At 33.3% G+C, this 13,867-nt stretch overlaps 2 protein-coding genes across 11 annotated transcripts in view; one reads left to right on the top strand and one right to left on the bottom strand.

Annotated features, from left to right (window-relative positions):
- Positions 1 to 797: 797 nt before the first annotated feature.
- Fry (Protein furry) overlaps positions 798 to 13,867 on the top strand; it is a 29,138-nt gene continuing 16,068 nt past the window's right edge. For 5 of the 8 annotated variants that reach the window (XM_070309038.1, XM_070309035.1, XM_070309036.1 and 2 more), the window contains exons 1-20: positions 803 to 1,051; positions 1,481 to 1,557; positions 1,625 to 1,666; positions 2,070 to 2,246; positions 2,340 to 2,524; positions 2,582 to 2,781; positions 2,848 to 3,638; positions 3,730 to 4,133; positions 4,225 to 4,800; positions 4,889 to 5,024; positions 5,103 to 5,273; positions 5,518 to 5,707; positions 5,791 to 5,967; positions 6,938 to 7,084; positions 7,559 to 7,729; positions 7,813 to 7,962; positions 8,063 to 8,232; positions 8,327 to 8,598; positions 9,264 to 9,418; positions 9,626 to 9,789. In XM_070309038.1, coding sequence (XP_070165139.1) covers positions 1,548 to 1,557; positions 1,625 to 1,666; positions 2,070 to 2,246; positions 2,340 to 2,524; positions 2,582 to 2,781; positions 2,848 to 3,638; positions 3,730 to 4,133; positions 4,225 to 4,800; positions 4,889 to 5,024; positions 5,103 to 5,273; positions 5,518 to 5,707; positions 5,791 to 5,967; positions 6,938 to 7,084; positions 7,559 to 7,729; positions 7,813 to 7,962; positions 8,063 to 8,232; positions 8,327 to 8,598; positions 9,264 to 9,418; positions 9,626 to 9,789 — 4,288 coding nt within the window. In that variant the 5' untranslated portion in view covers positions 803 to 1,051; positions 1,481 to 1,547. Of the gene's footprint in view, positions 1,052 to 1,480; positions 1,558 to 1,624; positions 1,667 to 2,069; positions 2,247 to 2,339; positions 2,525 to 2,581; positions 2,782 to 2,847; positions 3,639 to 3,729; positions 4,134 to 4,224; positions 4,801 to 4,888; positions 5,025 to 5,102; positions 5,274 to 5,517; positions 5,708 to 5,790; positions 5,968 to 6,937; positions 7,085 to 7,558; positions 7,730 to 7,812; positions 7,963 to 8,062; positions 8,233 to 8,326; positions 8,599 to 9,263; positions 9,419 to 9,625; positions 9,790 to 13,867 lie in introns of all 8 variants that reach the window. The other 3 variants (XM_070309041.1, XM_070309039.1, XM_070309040.1) reach the window with 2 other exon arrangements.
- LOC138940287 (thyrotropin-releasing hormone receptor-like) lies at positions 7,978 to 13,765 on the bottom strand. Of its 3 annotated transcripts, XM_070309043.1 has the most exons (5): positions 13,285 to 13,765; positions 11,528 to 11,783; positions 10,863 to 11,440; positions 10,191 to 10,395; positions 7,978 to 10,026 (listed from the first exon to the last, which is right to left on the bottom strand). In XM_070309043.1, the coding sequence occupies exons 2-5, from the start codon at positions 11,664 to 11,666 to the stop codon at positions 9,917 to 9,919; spliced, it is 1,032 nt and encodes a 343-aa protein (XP_070165144.1). In that variant the 5' UTR covers positions 11,667 to 11,783; positions 13,285 to 13,765; the 3' UTR covers positions 7,978 to 9,916. The 3 variants fall into 3 exon arrangements, with proteins under 3 accessions (XP_070165144.1, XP_070165143.1, XP_070165145.1); XM_070309042.1 differs by having other exon boundaries at positions 7,979 to 10,026; positions 10,863 to 11,783; XM_070309044.1 differs by having other exon boundaries at positions 9,924 to 10,026; positions 10,196 to 10,395; positions 10,863 to 11,783.

The raw sequence follows: 13,867 nt of genomic DNA, 5'->3' as shown, positions 1-13,867 counted from the left end.
AAGCAGTGGTATCAACGCAGAGTACTAATCGATTTGCTGACTGTCCCTGATAAGCTATATATGTATGTGTGAATATCTAAATAGAAATATATAAATGCACTGTCTTTATATAACGTTTCGTTATTTCGTACATCAATTATATACCGACATAAACAATTTTGCTATGAGTTTCTGCACGTAATATACGCAATGTAAATATTTTATCCAATTTTCTGTACGTATAAAAAAATATTAGCAAGTAATAGAAAATATTTTTATGTACTTTGCACTCCGAGACTTTATGGAAAAATGTGCTACTCTGATTTGTATCCAGGTTTATTCTTATAAAAATAGATCTCCGCGTAAAAATAAATATGACATGCCCAATGTTTAATATCATAGCATACCTTTAACTTAATCTATTATATTCTGTGCACGTACGCGGAACATGTTTATAATATTACTCATCTCAATAAAAGGAATTTTTTTTACTAGTATTTTATCCTTCATAAATATATATATAAATATATAAATATATATATATATATATATATATATATATATATATATATATATATATATATATATATATATGCATATATGAAATATCTATATGTAACATAAATTTTTTATATTATATATAGCTTTTAACTAAACTGTAATGTCAAATGTTATCCAAGTATTTTCATAAAAAATTGTATTTAGTTCATTGAATAATCATTTGATTCGTTAATTCGTCGATTATTAAAATTATTATGGCGCGAGAAACTCTGTTGGTACATTTGACAAGTTAGAAAACAGATTCAACGCTATCTAGTGGTAGCCTACTAATAGACGATGGAGAACAATATAAGAATAAAAAAAAATCGTAAACTCTCCGAAAAAGACGGAATATAGTGAGGTGGAGGGTGGAGAGAGGCCGAGAGTTGATACGGAACAGCAAATACGAATATCGAGCCGGAGTTTCGTCGAACAATGCGTTGAATCGTCTTTTTTGTACGACAAATTATTACGCTTCGTCATACATACGAATGGATGCGAAACGTTACAGTGACATTCGCGCGAATTTACAGTGAGTGTTTTTGTTATTTTACATCGCTTTGTGATTAGTACGATTTGACGTATCCGGATTCTGTATTTTTCACGCTGCGTATTAATTAAATAGCTGACTTGCGTAATTATCCAGGATATAATTTGTGCCGCGAGATACTTTTCCAAACTGACGTTTACGATAAACGTTACGTTACACGGTCTATAAATTGTGCTACTAGTTTAATTAAAGATTCCTGTTCAATGTATCTAATTAATTATATGTAACATTTATATATCTGTTAGATAAGATATTTTATTTACATAAATATCAGTTATTCAATGACATAACATACATAGGATGAAATAAATAATTCTCTTTTTCTTTTTATTCTTATGAAGAATGGATGTCAGTTTCTGTCTACAGTGCTTTATGTTGATATTATTTCATAATAAAGCTAATAAATTGCAGATGTAATTATATCGTGGTGATATTCAACGTATAAGTGCTGCTCGAGGAAGAGGCAAAAATCAGCAGCATGACTGAAGGTTGGTTATTCAAGTCTTCGGTACAATAATAAATTTCGAAACTAATGAATTTATGGATTTGTCACAGGTGCAGAGAGCCAACCAAATGCGGGAAATGAGCCCCAAACAGGTAAGTTACTGTTTTATTGATGATTTGTATATGTACACACAATTGGATACTAAGCCTGATATAATTGAGTTAGTGTTTGTTATAGATATCTGTGTTATGTTATATAATAGAAGGGCTTCACTTTTTAATTTATTTTTCATTATGTGATACTATCGTTTTATTATACCGAGGGGATATCTTTATACCAGATAATCATTTATCACAAATATTAACATATAATTAGATATAATATTTAATAGTCTTTTAAAATTAACACAATTTATATTTAGATGTAGAAGAAATAAAAAAAATATTTCGTATATTTTTTAAGTATTACAGTATATTAAAGTAGCTTAAAATACGTAGTGAAAGTGGATTTACAAATAAATAGAAACACTCAGGGGTATATATTGTGCTTTTGTAGAAGCCTTAGAACCAAGGGCAATACATAGCGAAGGATTACATGAGGGAGCAGGGGAATCAACATCACAAACCACTCTTGAACCTATGCAAGAGCTTCTTACAGTTCATGGAACTACGCAAGGAGAAAGCAGCGATGCTGTCAGCATTTATACTGCAAGTACCTCGGTATCTGGTAATGGTAAGTTTTTAGATTTTAACAATAATATTAAAATACATATACATACATATATATATATATATATATATATGAATAATTACATTATTTTTTTAGAATCAAGTTCGAGTAGAGTTAGTGCAATAACTGTGGTGTTACCTTGGGGTGCTCAGAAGGAGACAGTAAAGCCGCAGCAAATAGGAGACATGGATTTAAGACCTGGAGAATATGTGATGCGTATTCTGTTTGCGGAATTTACTTCACAGGCGGAAAAGAAAATGGAAGCTGTTATGACAGAACATGTAAGTAATCATTGAAACAATTGTTAACGCAACACTATTTGAATACTTAATTTCCAGGAAAAACAATTATCGAAAGTATTGCAAAGAGGAGAAGATGCACAATTTGATCAACTCTTATCGGCTTTTGGTTCCGTTGCCGAGCACTGTTTGCCATCAATATTGAAAGCACTCTTCAATTGGTATGAACGTCAACTTGTAGATCAAGGCGGCGATCATAAAAAACCTGCTCCTGGAAAGGAAGACCAAAAAGGAAAAAGGTAGAAAAATAAAAAAAAGGATATATTTTACAAATATATATTAATAACAAATACATCACATTTCAGCATTATGTATACAATAGTATCGGGAAGTGTAGAAACAGTTGAAAGAAGTGAAGCAGATCTTTTGCAAGAGCGTAGAGATCTTGCTGTTGAATTTATATTTTGTTTAATGCTGATTGAGATTTTACGCCAATTACCATTTCATCCTGGGCATGAAGATTTAATAACTTATATCGAAAATATTGCTTTTAAACACTTCAAATACAGAGAAGGGATACAAAACGAACCAAATGCAGCTAATATTCATATTATTGCTGATCTTTATGCCGAAGTAATCGGAGTTCTGGCGCAATCCAGATTTATGTCAGTGAGAAAACGTTTTATGGTGGAACTGAAAGAATTACGAGCTAAAGAGCCAGGTCCTCATACTATACAGAGTATTATTTCCCTATTGATGGGGATGAAATTTTTCCGAGTTAAAATGGTACCAATAGAAGAATTTGAGGCATCATTCCAATTTATGCAAGAATGCGCTCAATACTTTTTAGAAGTGAAAGACAAAGATGTTAAACATGCTTTAGCTGGTCTTTTCGTTGAAATACTCGTTCCAGTTGCTGCTGCTGTGAAAAACGAAGTGAACGTACCATGTCTGAAAAACTTTGTGGAGATGTTGTATTCGACAACATTAGACATGTGTACGAAATCCAAACACAGATTAGCACTTTTTCCATTAGTAACTTGTTTGCTCTGCGTCAGTCAGAAAACGTTCTTTTTACAAAATTGGCATTACTTTTTAGCTATGTGTTTGTCTCATTTGAAGAATCGTGATCCAAAAATGTGTCGCGTTGCATTAGGTACGCTTAAAAATTGCATATGTATTATTTTCCTGAAAAAGAGAAATGAAAAAAAGAAGTACATATATTTTTTGTATTCATTATATTACAGAGGCATTATATCGTCTACTCTGGGTTTACATGATACGAATAAAATGCGAGAGCAATTCGGCTACGCAAAGCAGACTGCAGAGCATAGTGAATTCTCTGTTTCCTAAAGGATCAAAAGCGGTAGTACCGCGAGATACTCCGCTGAATATTTTTGTGAAGATTATTCAGTTTATTGCGCAAGAGAGACTGGATTTCGCGATGCGTGAGATAGTGTTTGACTTGTTATCTGTCGGGCGACCGATAAAAATAATTTTAACTCCCGAACGTATGAGTATTGGACTTCGAGCATTCCTCGTTGTAGCCGACAGCTTGCAGCAGAAGGAGGGAGAACCGCCAATGCCGCGCACTATGGGTGTACTGCCAAGTGGGAATACCATGCGTGTTAAGAAGACATTCTTAAATAAGGTATATATATGTAATATATTGTGATATATATAATATTTATACATTTATTAAACATGCCATAGTTGCAATTTAATATACTTTTATAATTTAGATGCTAACAGAAGATACTGCACGAAGCATAGGAATGTCTTCGTATTTCCCACATGTACGCCGTGTTTTTGTCGATATCTTGCGCGCATTAGATGTTCACTATGGCAGGCCTCTCATGATGACCAGCACTCAAAATATGAACAAAGAACCGGATGAGATGATCACCGGGGAGCGCAAGCCGCGAATAGATCTCTTCCGAACCTGCGTTGCCGCTGTCCCGCGACTGATTCCTGATGGAATGACTGGTGCAGAATTAGTTGATTTGCTATCTCGTTTGACAGTACACATGGACGAGGAATTACGTGCATTGGCATATCAAAGTTTGCAAACCCTAGTATTAGATTTCCCTGATTGGCGACAGGATGTTGTACTCGGGTTTACGCAGTTCTTAGCTAGGGATGTGCAAGATACATTCCCACAACTCGTCGACAACGGTTCGAGAATGCTGTTGCAACTTCTGACCAGTTGGAAGAACGCTCTGACGAGTCCCAGTATCAGATCTAAGGAACAATCGGTAGATAATACACGAGTGAATATACGAGTAGATGTTGGCATCAAAAAGTGCGAATCATGCCAGGTTTGCACTAATTTTTAGCTTTTTAGCATTTATAAAAAAAACGTGCATAAAATACATAACAATGTTATTTTTTGTTACTCTTACACAGAAAGTAGAACCTGTGTCAAATATATTCTATCTAGTAGAAGGATTTGCATTGGTTATGCTCTGCAATTGTCGCCTTTATCCTCGAAGATTAGCTGTTCATATCCTTCGCGAAGTTAAGCTTTTAATGAAGACTTTAGGTAGCTATATTTATCTAAATTAAATCTACAAAATGCATTGCAATGTAAGTATATATTTTATAAACATATCATCCTCAGGAGGACCTGAAGATGATCAGTCTGTTATTGATGTAATTGATGCTTGCTGTCCCGTTGTCTTGGAAAAATGTTATCCTATGTTACCACCAGCTGAAAAAGCAGCTGCCACATCTACGTCTAATGTGGATTTACAATGGATAGCAGACAGAAGCAGTTGTGTTTGGACAGCTGGTAGTGTTTCATTTATTATACTTTTAATACAGAAAATTCGAGTTTTTTCGGGAAACTTTGGGGGGCTGTAACTCAGGAGTGCATTTCCGAACACATATTTATAGGACAATTTTATCTTGTTTTGACCTGTGTAAAATATGCTTTTTTTCTACTATCAATTCTGGGATACTCTATAGGGACACACACACACACACACATATATATATATATGTTACATTATCTTTATATTTCCTTTATATTGCAGGATTTCACGATGAAAACAGTACCAAGAGTTCTTCTTCGCTTAATCTAAATGGGGCTGATCCATGGGCCAGTTGTCTATTTGCCTTTCTGGAAAAAGATAGAGTACTCACTTTATGTCCAAATGCTGTTGCTCATTCTTGGCCCATTGTCTTTACTCGTATAAACTCTCTGTTTTCAGTAGTGGATCCCACGTAAGATAAAATTTTCGTAATTAATTTGTATTTGGTATACATTTCAATTTTAAGATAATTAAAATTCATTAAATTGTATACAGTCCGGTAAATGACAACAGAGCTTCATTACTGAGAAGTTCGACGACAGTGAGAAAACCGGTAAACGAGAGAGACGTTTATATGCATATCTGGAAAAATTATCTGACTTTTGGATACAGAGTCGTGCCACCTGTACCAAATCCGGTCGTTCGGTGCGCTAGTCCAGATCTCAGTCTCAGGTAAGTTAACATATAAATATTTATGGCAGGAATTCAAATATCATATGTATCATCCTATTACATATTATTATTATTTAATATTTTCAATAAAGCTTCACTTCAAACGATTATTCATGCTTATTATATATCACTCAATGAAAAATACGTGTAATTGTGTGCATCACTACACTCATTGCAGATACAATTGAACAAATTTATATTTAATGAACAAAAGTATAGCAAAGTACCTTGCTTAAATGTATTTAATTTGATAGAAGCTATCCGTGCGATTTGTATTTACACGTAAAGTTTATTGAGTTACTCAAATAAAATCGTGAATAATTAAAAGCTCATGTTTAGCAAAATAATATATTAGAGCTTTAAGTATATCTAAGAAAAGTGAGTCACGCAGATTAAAATCAATATTATTTGGTATCAATTGGTGTTGGATCGTATTTACATCAATGTCTATCATTCCATAGAAACATTTTATTTATTCACTTATCTCAGGAAATGTTATATTAAATATATTTTACAGAATTGTAAAATAATTTATAGTTTTTCCATTTTAAATGATAATCCTGTACACTGGCACAGTTATCGATCTTTTTTTTATAATATTTTTTTAATTAAATGCACATAAAATATATATTTTTACTATACACAATATATATTCTATTTAATATTATGCACATTTTACAATGGCGATTTTGCTATCGCATACATTGTGGCACCAATTCGTACCAAATTCGCATTTTGCATTCGGGAGCGGCATCCATATCTGCTCTGTCCTTTTCTTCTATGCATATACACACTTCGCTTTATTTTTCGCAACATTACATCTCTCGCATGCTGTCTCCTATCGTTCTATGTCTCATACATGTACATCTTTCTTTCCTTCTCTGGGAGATATTAGAGTAGTAGACTTTCTGAGCAGTAAATAATGTCTGATATAAGGAGCATTGGTGGTACACTGTATTGCATACTCTAGTGGTCAGCATACGGTGGAGTTTGGTGTGTTGTGCATGAGTAAGGAGTTGAGTCAGAGCCTGGAGAATCTCGGCGGGGCGCAGACCCTGCCGGGTCGGTTTTCTGTACCGTCCATTTCCGGCATCTACACCCGTCATAAGCGTACCAGGTGAGCCTGAGAGATTAATAACCGCAAACAAAAACGACCACGCTTCCTTCGATGTCACCCGGGATTTGAACGGTCGTTGGTAATCGCACTCTGTATTTTCCACTGTTGAATCTTCGTCTCTCTCCTTACTCTTTTATATAACGCAACACAGTTTAATACTTCTTCTTCTTCTTCTTCTTCTTTTTTTTTTTTTTTTTTTTTTTTTTTTTTTTTTTTTTTTTTTTTTTTTTTTTCATTGGATTTACAGTTTCGTGCTCGAGCTTTCTTGCCGGCCTAACAATTCTTTTCGCGCAAACTTGCATATTTCCATCCTTGCCTAGCCTCACGACCGTTCCCGATCGCTTTTTTTCTGAAATTAAACTTTGACGGATATATTTGAACGCACACAGAAAATTATTAATTTACGAACTATATAATAGAAAACTAATGTAACAAGTTTGAAAGTGATAAAATACAGTAATACCTTTTCCACAGCTCTTCGCCAGACAGTTTATCCGCAGAGCGTGGTGATAACAAATCACCAGGTACAAATGCGAGCCCGGCAGCCTTGTACAAGCTGACTGTACCTTTGCTGAGATGCGAGGCTGTCGACGTCAGAGATGCTGTGGTGCAGGCAATTGGAAAAGTGAATGCTGATGCTTTAAAGTAAGCATGTTTCTATATGAAGAATTCTCTATAAGTTAGAATAAATTGCAAAACATTTCTTGATCATCTTACTTTTGCGACAGAGACTTGATGGAAGAATTGGTTCCTTACATCCGGGAAGCGGTAGATCGGAAACAGGAAAACATGAGACGGCGAAGAAGACGTGATGCTTTAAGATTGCAGCTAGTAAGAGTACTGGAATTAATTGCCGAATATGGAACATTCGGCATTTGGTGAGTTATATACTGTTATATATTTTTTCGTTTTTTTCTTTCTTTATTTATTTACACTCTATGAATAGATTTAAAAAAAATCGCCGTAATCTTTTTCCAGTTCAGCGGTTTTAGATCGTGAGACACAATCCTTACATCCTACATTCGTCGAATACATAGATGGTGCACGCATTTATTTAGAAAACGAGACCGATAAGGAAGCACCTGCTGTACGAGACATTAAATTGCACTTCTGTAACTTTATCAGGAAAATGATTAAGAGTTTTTCACGTAAGCAATTTCCCTCAATTTTGAGTTTTGAAATAAGTTTTTATATATAATGTCTTGAGTCATTCATTATCTTATTCTTTTTTTATTTCTCCAGTGGAGACATGTTACACCTTGTTGAAGAGGGACTTAAGAAGAAATCTGTTCATGCTCTTTGCTAGTTGGGCCGGTGTTTATGGCAAACCGCTTACAAGCATGTCGTCTATGCAAGAGGAAGAAAAATCTTGCACGGAATTGCAACTTTCAGCCTTGCAAGCTATGAGTGGATTACTCTGTTGTGGATCGTGCTTTAATCCACAATCGCTTTCGGAAGAAGGTGCCATTTTATATCAATGGTTGGATTCATTATTGGCCAGTAAAGATGAAAAGGTAAATTAATTATTTCTCTCTTGTATAAGTTTTTATCTGCAAACGTTATTTTCTTATTATTTTAACACTCAAGATTACATATATACAAAACTATATACAAAACTATATGTAATTAATAATAACAGGGTATCTGATAATAATCGTCTCACCCGTAATGTGCAAATAGAGCAGGTAAAACCAAGGAGAAAAGTACTGTGCCATTTTAATTTTCACAATAATTATTGAGAAATTAATTAAAAAAGATTGGCCAATGCGCGCGAGTATTATCGCGTGGCGGGAAAGGACGGCCCATTGACATGTGGTTGCTGGGACACGAGAATCTAGCGTTATATACCTCTTGTATGTAACTATTGTCATTTGTAGAGCGTCCCTCTCATTGCTTCGCTAGCATCACATAAGTAGGAGGTCTTTTTTTGCCACGGGCTTTTTACTCTTGGCTTCTTACTCACGGATTGATCTTTTTTTAATTAATTTTGTATTAATTAGTACGAAGATCGCAAAACGGTAGAGGACTTTCCCACTCGGTTTAACCCGCTCTATCTGCACATTAGGGGTGGGGCGATTATTAGACACCCTATATATATTACATTGAATATTGCATTGAATTCATTGTCAATTGAATTAAGATATCCCATATTTTATCTAATATTATATCTTTGATGCAGATTTATGCACTCGCACGTGAAACCGTTGTATTGTTGCTCGAGGGAAATCCCGATATTGGTACGCTTTTGGATTGGGTGGTGGATCGATGTTATACTGGCGCTCCACAAGTAGCCGACGGCTGTTTTCTCGCTTTGGCAACAATTTTCAGCGCCAGGTATGCATAAATTCAAAAATTTATGTTTTAGATAAAAATGTATCATATAAAATCGCGTTTTATTAAGTAGGAGAAAATATGATATATACATATATCGAATAAATTTGAGACGTATACTTCTGTATCAATGGAGAGACTGATATAATTGTAATATAATAATAAGATTTGTGAACATTGTAAATACGTTTATGATTTGGTCTTTTTCAGGGAATATCCTTGCGATCACTACACCAGCGTCATCAACGTCACATTGATGAATACAGGATGTCCTCGCGCTCCGGTCCACGATGCGGCGCTTCAACTTCTTCAACTGTTAGATCAACGTTTTTTCGGAAACGTAGGTCCGCTTTCAGCTACAGAACTTGAGGCTGGTAAGTAACTTATTCTTCTCTGTGTACTATAATACTGTATATATCTGTGCTTTATAATATATCAGTTTTTAACTATCACTTTTAACACATGATCAGTTAATTGTAATGAAACAAATTTTTCACTGTATCACAATCCTTTATTTATTGAAAGCTTTTGCATTTCCTGACAATTTTTTTGTTGTGCATTGTCAAAATGCGATTGTTCCGGCGAATTACATTTATGCGTGAATTCTGAAACTGTAAAAAATGTGAAGCTTTATCAAATTGATCGCAAATCTAGATCGTGTTTGTTTTATTATTTAACATAATTCATATAGCAAAACAGAACGAACAAATTTCTTAATCAATGTAATCGTGTATCTACATTCGTCCTTGTTATTTTATTATTATTAAGTATTTACCATACTTTTTTCCATGGCTTGCCATCTGCATAAGAGTTCCGCTTCTCCTAGTATTTGAACGTTTTATAAACATGTCGACCATCGCTCTGCGAAAATTCTGCCCGCTCGCGCAATAAAATATAAAATTTATTCCGAAACTTGTAGCGAATAATAGGTTGCACATTTGTTGCGCCAGAATGAGCCATGTTGGTGATTTGTTACAGTCCTAAATTTAACAAATAATAATTATAAAACAAAGATAATAATTATTAACATACTGTGAAATATTAAAAATATTATTACCAAAAAGTATAGTTTAATGTATAAATTGACAGTTCAAAAAAAAAAAAAAAAAAAAAAAATCTATACTACAATACGATACGATACGATTATAATATAAACCGTGATTTAATAAAATATTAATAATGAATAATATATTGTAGCCGTGGTTGTGCATATACCCTTCTGTTACACATGTCTAATTTCCACAAAAATATTATGTAATGCATAAGAGCATATTAAATGAGATTCCATTAATTTTGTAATTTATAGAAAAAAAAATTTTAATTCTGAAAAAGATTTAATTAACGAAATTTTTATTATCTATTCATACTTTAAAATAAAAAAAAAAATTTTTTCTATGATGATCAATATTATATCGATCGATTTAACATATTAAATGTAGATACGTACATAAAGAAAAGCGATTAGTCTGAAGACGAACGATGGCATATTGAGACAGAAGAATGTGCTCGACACGAGCAGAAGCATTTTTGTAACCTTAGTCTGCGGCATTCTATCTCGAAGAGTCTGAGCTTTATCGTTGGAAGTGTTGGATTCTATAGTTAAAGTTCGTCGGATATGGTCGAACTTGTAAATATTGCGCGCTATCAGAGTATTGAAGATCACTATCATGGTCAGGGGCAAGGTGAACGTCATGACTGTGTCGAAGGTATTGTAGGCGTTTGCCCAAGATTCCCAATCACTGTCCAAGTCACAGCCACCCGTATTCTTATTAGATGTAGAAAACAGAAGTACCGGACTGCATACCAGAATCGCTAATACTGTCAGGCTGATCACTACGGTCTTCGCCCGGGCGACCGTACATAAAGACTGACGACGAAGTGGCCACCTGACCGCCACATATCTTTCGATGGTAAAGGCCACTATCAGCCACACGCTGAGGAAGCTGGAGAGAGTGCTGAGGTAAATGAAAAATTGGTTGAAACCCCACCGATTGAACAGATCTATTTGCATCATAGCGAGCCAGACTACAAAGACTGTCATCAGGAAAATGGCATCGCTTATCGCCAGCGCGCCCAAATAAATACTGGATGAGAAATAACGCAGTTTCGTACCAAAGAACACGCATACGGATAGGCAGTTACCCAGCAGACCCAAATGTACGAGAATCGGCGTGTAATATCGTTGGATGTCTTGTAGGACTATATTAGTCATGTTTTCTTGTATTATTACGCTTTGGTTTTCAATGATCATCCTCGCATGACGATTTAAACTTGTCTACAATCGTCGTCATCAATGAGAAGAGAAGCAGAATACTGCAAAACTGCGCTGAGCATAGAGTGCATAACAGCTTGCGTCATGCACAATGACCTGCAAGAGCATTAATGTTATATCGAAAGAAGAAGAGAAAAAGAGAGAAATATAGAGTACTTCAAACGCACTTCCTCTAAACTATATATCGAGATTAGGACTAAATTTAGAAACTGAAGATGAGCGGTCACTTGATGTTTCGAAGCCTTATATAATTACAAAGGCATCGAAAATCAGAGTTTTTTTAGATAATGAGCTTTTATATTTTGAATAGATAACAAAATTTATATTTCATTGATTTGTATCTTTTAATTAACTCCAAGTATTTTATTTGAATTGCTTTTCAATAAATCTTAATAGAATTAATTTTGCATTTTAATTGTCAGAGTTGTAATTGTTGATTATGCAAGATGCGTTTTAATTGTCGATATAATTCTTAATATAACAAAAATGGAAACGATGATTGGTATTTCCACATATTATTCAATTGTTCTTTTATTTGATAAAATGAACGTGTTTTGCATCTATATATCATAAAATACAGTATCAGTGTTTACTATACAAAATAAATTTACGAAGAAATATAGCACTTATCACGTACACACGGAAATCCTTCGCAGCAGATATGCTATCATTAGCTATCGTACTATTGAAATTCAAATCATTGCAATTAAATGAATACGTTATACTTTGATATTGTTTAAGATAAAATTTTATTATTATTATTGAGACAAAGTATTCATTACTCGTTAAACATCTTTTTGACACGTTATTTTTTCAACGATACCTAATTACAAATAAAACTAAGAGAGACATCATTTTACAATACGATGATAATCACATGAGAAAAATTCTTTTGTATGCTGCAACACAACTGAAAATCCGATATAGTTTGTCTTTAATTTTAAAGTATATTTGCTACGAGTTATAATAGCAACACTCGTTTTGTGAAATGCGAATAATTATATCCATATAAATGCAGGAGAATATATTCTTGATATGATATTAGTATTCAATGATAAAGATAAAGTGCTTTAGATATCTTGGGGATACTCGTTACAAACTGTTTATTCGAAGAAAATGAAAACTTTAAGTGATTATATTTACTTTTTAGTTTTTCAATCTTATGCTCTTTAAGTGTTTACATTTATCTTCTCTGTATTAATCTTATGCTATCTTTCTGCATAAGTTGTACTTAATAGAAAATAAAATATTATGACATATATCAGTTTGACATAATATAATTTTTTTTTATAAAGGAAAATAAAAAAAATTGCTATTATGTTGAGATAATTATATATATATAATTACATAGGAATTTATATAGTATTATAATAAAATAATTAGATTTACATTAAATCCTTAGTGAATTTATTCTCTTTTTATGTATTTTATATTTCCTTTAAAAAGTATAATATGGATGTTTCTCAGTTTTCTTTTTTTTTCAATCCAATTAATTGAAAAGGCTCGTCAAATACTCTTAGATATTAGAAATTGATGCATATCTTTTATTTTAATTAATGGATTAATGATTTATTTGGGAGAAGTGCCAGATACAAACCATTTATTGGGCTACTATCCAGATTTTGTAGATATAATTTATGACATGATGATAAAAGGTGCTTTTAACTGCGATGTTGCAAACACTTTTGAACCTTTCAATATACGTAAGTCTTACGCATTAGATGTAAGATCTTACACAGTTTTAACATTTTCGAAAATATGTAAAAAGTCTTCTTATGCGCGCAACACGTGTTATATTTAGTGCCGGTGCAAGATTATCAGTCACTCATTGATATTTCTTAATAAATTTCTCATTTCAGATATTTGTGACACTTTAATTTAATAACACACAATTATTTATTAAAATTAAATATAAATGATTAAGTGGATTATATAATAAAATCACAATATCTTTCACTACTTTTATCTTTAAAAGAAAAACAACGAATTAAAAGCATCACGATAGAATAATATGAATTTAATACTTGAAATATTTAGTTTTCGGGCGCTAATATTGCATTTTTAGAGAATGTATCCGAGTGCCGTCTCAACTATTTCTGCTAGGTGCCGACGCATCCATTCCTGATAAAGCTTGATGCATCCAACATTCTGGCTTCTGCGCAACAAACTCATATATAAAC

This window comes from Polyergus mexicanus, unplaced genomic scaffold, assembly GCF_030449975.1.
Source record: "Polyergus mexicanus isolate NDT 795.1 unplaced genomic scaffold, iyPolMexi1.0 SCAF_16, whole genome shotgun sequence".
Classification (NCBI taxonomy): Eukaryota; Metazoa; Arthropoda; class Insecta; order Hymenoptera; family Formicidae; genus Polyergus; species Polyergus mexicanus.
The sequence above is the reverse complement of the archived record's forward strand: the minus strand, read 5'-3'. Positions and strand labels throughout refer to the sequence as shown.

Coding starts and splice junctions, on each gene's coding strand:
- LOC138940287 (XM_070309042.1), bottom strand. CDS start 11,666: ATGATCATTGAAAACCAAAGCGTAATAATACAAGAAAACATGACTAAT. Junction 10,396..10,862: donor GACTAATCGCTTTTCTTTAT/GTACGTATCTAC, acceptor TGTTAAATTTAG/GACTGTAACAAATCACCAAC. Junction 10,027..10,190: donor AAGCCATGGAAAAAAGTATG/GTAAATACTTAA, acceptor CATTTTTTACAG/TTTCAGAATTCACGCATAAA.